This window comes from Aethalodelphis obliquidens, unplaced genomic scaffold (assembly GCF_003676395.1).
Source record: "Aethalodelphis obliquidens isolate GAN/ISIS:26980383/991018 unplaced genomic scaffold, ASM367639v1 scaffold44, whole genome shotgun sequence".
Taxonomy (NCBI): Eukaryota; Metazoa; Chordata; class Mammalia; order Artiodactyla; family Delphinidae; genus Aethalodelphis; species Aethalodelphis obliquidens.
In genome coordinates this window covers 11,864,617-11,871,858 of record NW_020837988.1, presented here as the reverse complement: position 1 = coordinate 11,871,858, position 7,242 = coordinate 11,864,617, and the positions used below count along the sequence as shown (strand labels likewise).

Genomic DNA, 7,242 nt, shown 5'->3' with positions numbered 1-7,242 from the left:
CCGGCAGGTCAACCTTGTGGGCCCCACAGAGCCGCCTAGAGGACCCCCACTGGTGTGGGCCGCGCGAACCGCAGGGAGCTAGCGGGTGAACCTCCCTCACTCCCCCCAGGGACCTGCGTCCTCCCCCACCCTGCGCCGGCCAGCCCGCGGGGCCGCCCTGGAGCCTAGGGCACGTCTGCGAAGGTCACGGCCCGAGTGGCCTGGGCGCTCTGCCAGCCCCCACCCCTCCTAGAGGCCTGCCTCCCGTAAGTGCCCGCCCCCTGTCGCGGCCCTGGACTTGCACCCAGTGTCCCACCCCCGCGGCGCAGACTCCGGGACGCGTACAGCTGCTTAGAGGTTGCGGCAAACCTCCTTAGGACCAACCTGCGGATTACAGGAAAACTAGGGACAAAGGCAATTCGGAGAGACTAGCCGCCCCGCCTACCCGCCCCTCCCAGAACGCCCAGCCAATTCCAGCCTTAGGCCTGCTCTGACCACACGGCCCCAGGCAGCTACCCTGAGGCGGCCCAGGAGAGGGCTTTGGGGCGTGGGGCTCAGGCTCCTGGGAGGCGGCAATCAGCAAACTGCCTGCCCCAGCCTGGCCCCAGCAGGAGATGCACATCTCCCAGCAAACCGGAAGTGCAGGTGTGCAGCTAGCCCAAAGGCGCACCTGCCAGGCAGAGAAATCTGAGTCCCCAGGGCCGCTTTTGGGTGGGGCTACATGGACCTCGGGGGAGGCAGAGGCAGAGATCCCTGCACTAGTAAGGACCTATATCCTGCTGTCCTAGCTTGGCCACTGCAGCCCCCACCCCAAGGGAGAAGGGTGACAGGCATCAGGGAAACAACCCCTGGCCCCCTGGGCCCACCGAGCACCCTGAATAACAAGTCCAGCCTGGTCTCTGAGCACCCAGTGATTCTCTGTGAGAGGCATTAGGTGCCTGAGCAAACCCTGCTATTTGCTTAAAGCGGCCACCTGGAGACTAAGGAAACTGAGTCTTCCAGAACCCCAGGAGGCCTTGACCCCTGTCATCAGTTGGGAACATGAACAGCTGGCTCCAGATTTCCAGCCCAGAAATGCCAAGGAGCCCAGGGTGGGGCAAGGGGTAGTGCTTTGCTGAAAGGGCAGTTGGAAATGTGGGAGGAATCCTGGAAAACGGGAAGTGCCCCGAGACTGGAGCACCCTTTTTAGAAAAAGGTGGATTGTGCAAACTATAGGTCACGGAACTCAAAAAGATCCCAGATTCTCAAACGGATCCTAAAGACTTGTGCAGAAGTCTGAGAGAGTGATGGGGAGGTCAGGCGAGGGCTTAAGGACAGGGCTGCCAGGCCAGGCCTCTCTGGGATCTGGTGTCTGTGCTGCGGCATTTACACATTTCCTCTTGGTGCCTGGGCAGGGAGGATGGAGCCATGTGGGTAGCCTGGCAGACGCCAGCGTCCCTGGAATTGGCCGGGAGGGGGGTGGGGGTGTCTATGGGGGTGAGAAGCACGTGAGTCAGCTCTGGATCTCCCTCTGCTGCGTCCTCTGTGACCATTTCATGAGCCTGGACGAAGGCCAAATCCTACCAGGCTCCGATGGAATCTTGTAAGGTCTTGCACGGGTTTCAGCAGGGCAACTCAGGATGCCCAGCAGACCCACCTCCTAACGCCAAGCCTAAGGGCCAAGTGGGCTCCAGGGACCCAGGGTGATCCCCAGTGGCACACTCCACCCATTTCCAGGTGTGAGGCACTTTAGGGCCACCTACAGGCTGGAGCAGATCAGGGGGAGGTGGAGGGGCCAGGACCCCCAACAGGAGGCCTGGGCCAGGGAGCTGCCTGGGAAGGCAAGGCCCAGGATCTTCACAGAGCCTTCAGGTAGGACTTCAAGGTCAGGTGGGAGCACCATGGCAGCATCCCATGTGTTGTATACAAGGCGGGAGAAGTCGGGCCCGATGGTCCCAGAGGTGCAGTCACCCGCAGCATGGAACAGAGGGCCCCATCCTTGGGGGGTGGGGTGAGGGGAGCCCCAGTTGTCACACCAGCTGCCCTGGAAAGATGGAGGAGCTCAGAGCATAAGCAGCCTTTCCAGGTCACTGGCGGGTGGGGGAGCCCCCGTGACCACGAATGCCTGGGCTGGGGGGTGTCCCTGGGCCTGGAACCACTCCCTGCCCCTAGGAAAAGGCAGCAGGATCAGCAGGCCACACCCAGCCCCAGGTGGCCAACAGTCCCCTCTGCTAAGAAAAGGCACACCCAGAGATCTGCTGCTGGCGAATCAGTAACCTCATGGGCCACAGGCTTGGCCAGTGGGGCTCTCTGGTCAAGGGGCTGCCTACCCTGTCCTTGGACCCTTCCTACAATGAGGGCCAGCCGGGGGCACGTCCTCAAGGAGGACACCTAGGTGGCGTGGGGGATGCTGGGCACACCCACCTGGGAGCCTGGCAGCTCCTGGGCCTGTCCTGAGCCATCCCACCGAGAGGGTGGCATTCCCAGACCTAGTGTCCCCTTCTGGTCCCTCAGAGCCAAGGGAGGGGGCTCCAGGTAGGACCTGGAGACCCAGGCCACAAGGGGTGGGCCCCCATGGGTCACAGGAACCATGTGCCTTCCCAGAGTGGACACTCAAAATGCCCTGCAGCCACCTGCCCTCCCGCTCTGCCCAAAGCCCCAGGGGCCTCCTGCCATGGGCCAGTGAGGAAGGAATCTACCGCCCCCTCCCGGGCCCCGCTGAGATGGAGCTTCCCCAAGAGAAGGAAGACAGGGGTCCTTGGAGCAGGAGGGCACTAGGCAGGGCCTGAAGCTCGGGCGGCCACGGCCATCTGTAAACACCACTCTGGCACCAGGCCACCTCTCGCACCTCGCCCCTGGCTCCACGACACAGCTCCCTGAGCCCCCTCTAAGGGAGCAGCTGACACCAACTGCTGCAGGTTGCAAAACACATCCTCCTGCCTGCTGGGCAGCCTCTCACAGGGCTGCTGTGCCCACTTATGGTACACACCTCACTCCCACCTGCCCAGGCCAGGGGCTGCATGTGCTATTGAAGACCGCCAAAGTTTAAGGGCAAGGAGTTCCACAGGCGCCCCACACCAGCTCCCAGGTGAAGATCTGGTACCAGCCACGCAGCAGCTGCTGCCCCTGCAAGCAGGACAGGCAATGCCCAGAGCCCCCTGTGCTGCCTCTGGGCTGCTGTCTGCAGTGGGATTTCAGAGGACAGCCCCCTGCATATAGTGCCCACCTGACAAACAACTCCACACACAGGGCCTGGACAATGCATTTTTCCCAGCAGCCACAGCGGGGCATGTACACTCTTGGTAGTTTCTAGAGTCCTCCCTGGGGCTGAACGGGCAGTGGCTGCCCCTCCCTCTCCATCTCAGCAGGTCCATCCACATCTGTCCCAGAACGGAGTTGGCCATGTAGTGCGGGTGCCCAGTTCTGCTCCGAGGCCACTCTGTCCGCTGAGCCTGGGTGCTTCACGAGGAGCAGGTAGAGCCCCCCTCGGGGCCCGGGACCCCTGTCCACAGTCCTCTGGGCGGCTACTCCAGAACCACGGTGCCGCCCACCGCCTCTAGGGCCGCCTTGATCTTCTCGGCCTCGGCCTTGGCCACATTGGCTTTGATTTCCTGAGGCAGGGATTCCACCAGCTTCTTTGCCTGCCAGAGAGCAAAGTCAGAACCTGGCCTGGGCCTGGGCAGGCCTGAGAGCTGTCAGTGACGGTGGGAGAGGGCTGTGCGGCGCACGGAGCCTCACCTGGACGAGGTTGATGCCCTGGACGAAGTTCTTGATTTCCTTGATCAGTTTCACCTTGTCCACAGGTTTTGCCTCTGTCAGGCGGACGGTGAAATGCGTCTGTTCTTTTGGTTTGGGGATGTCTTCTTCTGCTGCCTGGGGGATGGAGGAAGGGAGGAAGTGGGTGGCGAGATGAGAAAGGATGGGGTGAAGCAAGCAGATTCACTCCTGGGCCACCATGTCCTGTAACCCCAAAGGCAAGGCCCAGGCCGGCTGCCCAGCAAAGCCTACGATCCCAGTGGGAGGCCACAGCAGGCCAGGTAGACCCAGGCTGCCCAACTGGGCGCTCTTCCTCCCTCACCCACTCCGCTCCATCTCTCCAGAGGCTGCTCGAAAACTGCCTTCTGTCCCCACCACCCAGCACTCTAGTTTCCTTGTCCTTTAAAAATTGTAACTTACGAGACAAGGAAGAGCGACACCAAAAGTGCTCTGCACATAAAATAACGCTACAGAAAAGCAGTGTTGGTGCAGTGGTCAGCCAAGCCCAAGGTTACATACTGATGACAAATATACAATCAGCTTCAGCTCCACCAAATGACCAACGATGGGACGACCGGGCATGACAGAGCTCCTACTGTCACGAGTGAAGACTGCAGCGCCCCTAGAGCAAGGACCACATGACCCAACAGCCTGGGGCAGTCCTGGTTTGGGTCTGCTGCCTAATTATTAACAGCACCCCTTTATTCTTAAAAGTGCTCCAGTTTAGACAAGTTACACAGTCTCTCTCTCCTTGCCCCAAATGTTCAGACTGTAAAGCCACCTTCCAGTTCACAGTAGAGGGAGAAGTGGATGACGCTGGTGGAACCATCAGACACATCTGGGACGTGGGACGTTCCACAGGACCCCTGACTTGGTTTCCTTAGTAGGTGATGGCTGGGGGGACGGGGCTGAGGGCAGCGACCCAGATTTAAGAGGCTTGAGAAACCCAACAACCAAATGCAACACACAGACCTTGTTTGGATTTGAGTAAACCGACTGTTTTAAAGAAAGTCTGGAACCATTAGCAAAACTTGAAAGGGCTGGGATAGAAAACCCTGCTAATTGTACTTGTTGTGCAAAAAAGCTCACAGCAAGGATGCTGGTCAGAATGGATGCTGCAGCACACGAGGCAAAACAGATCTGAAATCTGCCTCAATCTTCAAGAGATGGGAGAAGCAAATATGGCAAAACCTTTATGATTATTGAGGCTGGGAGATGGATATATGGGTAATTGTATTATCATTCCTCCTTTTGTTACAAGTTCGAGACTTGTAACAAAAATTACAAATAACCCAAACCAAACCATACCCAAAATTAGTTTGTGGACTCAAGTCTTCTGGTTTCCACAAAGAGACCCAAAGTTGCCCCAGCCATCCAGAGGATGGGGCTGCCCCTCACCTCCCCCACTCTCTGCTCCAGACTGACATGCTCTATGGCCCACGTGCCTGCCATCCCTCTGCCTCGCTGTCATCCTCAACTCCTCAAGTTTTCCCTCAGAGTCACCTCCTCATTGCAGCCTTCCTTGAAACTGTAACCCTCCCCGTTTCTTAAGTTTCTTCCTTTTTCTTTTCCCCGTTCTGTTTGATAAAATTTCTTTTTTTCTCGTTTTCTCTCCTTTGGCTGTTCCCCTTCTACTAGGAACGTGGTCTTCATATGGGCAGGGACCTGCACATCCTTGGCAGGGAGGAGGTCCCAGGGAGGCTGCAGGGGCACCCATAGCCAGAAAGCGCACGCAGACTCGCAGCGTGTGTTTGGTTGATGCAGAAGCCAGATGAGGGACGAAGAGAGAAACCTGGCTACGTGAGGTGAGGCAAGACGGCAGCTGGACACCAGAGAAACACCTCTTTGTGCACGGGACCCCAGCCTGATCTCACCTCGGGGGCTGCTGCAGCAGGGGCAGCACCAGGCACCACGCCACCCATCGGCATGAACCCCACATCCTGGATCTTCAACGTTTTCTGCAGGAACAGAGAAAGGTAGTTTCAGGAGCTGGCCATCACACCAAGACACGCTCAGGGACATGCCTGGCAAGATCCTTGCATTCATGGAGCACCCTTTGGACAATTTACCAAATTCCCAAATACCCCAGGAAAGGGCCCCAGACCTCCCTACCCGGCCTGGGCCATGATACCTTCAGGAGCTCGTTGAGGTCTGAGATCTCCAGCAGCGTGAGGCTGGCAATGTCCTGGACCAGCTGCTGGATCTTGGGGGGGTACTCCTTGGGGGTGTTATCCAGGGGGGCACCAGCAAGGGCCTCCCCCCCTCGATGGCTGCTGCATCTCATCAGGCGCACGGAGCAGACACGAGGTACCTGTTGCCTAACCCCCATTCAAACAGAGTCATCAGCCTGGCACAAGCAGGTGACACGGACCAGGTAGGTAGGTGCCATGAGCTCAGAAGATCTAGCTCCTTGGTCCTGACTCAGGTTCTCAGACTCCAGGGTCCACGTGGATAAGAAAGGGATTTCCCAACTACTTTATGTTCTTCAAAGGGCCTTAGAAACCCACGTAACTGTAATGCAGACACGCTACCCACGACGTTGTTTCCGGCTTGGATGAACTATACCAACCCACAAAGGTAAGGCAATTACTTGAATGCATTTTGCGGCACAAAGCCTTTCAGAACCTAGGGCCCCTGGCGGCAGAACGCCAGATCCACTCATGGAAGTCCTACCATGTCACTGTGATGCCGGGGAAACTGAAGCTCGGAAATAATCAGGGACAGGTCCAAGGTCATCCTGGGCCACGCCGGAACTATCGGCGGCCCCCGCGGTTAGGGGATCGTCAGGAGGGGGCCCCGCGCCCACCACCCCCGTAGGGACCCACCGAGTCCGGGGTGGCCCCCCGCCCGCGGACGCCGCCCCGACCTGCACCCTCAGTGCCCGGCTGCCCGGCCCTCGGCGGCCTGCGGTACCTGGCGAGGCGGAGGGCGGCGGCTCGAAGCCTAAGACACGGCCCCCATAGAAGGCTTGCGGCCGCCGGCAGCATCGCTCCGCAAGCGAGAAGGTCACACGCGGCTCCCAGTAGGAGGGACGCTCTAGCTGCCCGGACCGCCGAGCATACGCGCTGGGGGAGGACGCTCTAGCCGCCAAGACCGTCGAGCATACGCTGTGGGGAGGGCGCTCTAGCCGCCAGGACCGCCGAGCATGCGAGCTGGGTGTCGGGGGAGGACGCTCTAGCCGCCAGGACCGCCGAACATAGGGGTTGGGGATGACGCTCTAGCCGCCCGGGCCATCGGGCATAGGAGCTGGGGGAGGACGCTCTAGCCGCCAAGGCCGCCGACGAAACGAGCTGGAGGAGGACGCTCTCACCTCGACTTGCCTCCTCTCGCTCCCAGATTACCCCGAAGACGATGGACGGGACAGGCGCAGACAACTCTTTGGTGGCGGCCGGACAGCGGCTGGCCCGGGCTCTCCGCCCCGGGGGGTGAATGAAGCCCAGAGAAGGCTGAGCCACGGCGTGGGTTCCGTCCGAGTCGGGCTGGACCCCCGGGCAGTCCCACTAGGGACGACCGGCCGGGACTTGGCCC

At 59.8% G+C, this 7,242-nt stretch overlaps 1 protein-coding gene across 1 annotated transcript; it reads right to left on the bottom strand.

The window, feature by feature from the left end:
* Positions 1–3,208: 3,208 nt before the first annotated feature.
* On the bottom strand, positions 3,209–7,058 carry MRPL12 (mitochondrial ribosomal protein L12). The gene is made up of 5 exons (XM_027081026.1): positions 6,628–7,058; positions 5,846–6,032; positions 5,589–5,672; positions 3,697–3,831; positions 3,209–3,599 (listed from the first exon to the last, which is right to left on the bottom strand). The coding sequence occupies exons 1-5, from the start codon at positions 6,699–6,701 to the stop codon at positions 3,483–3,485; spliced, it is 597 nt and encodes a 198-aa protein (XP_026936827.1). The 5' UTR covers positions 6,702–7,058; the 3' UTR covers positions 3,209–3,482.
* Between the last annotated feature and the right edge of the window lie 184 nt (positions 7,059–7,242).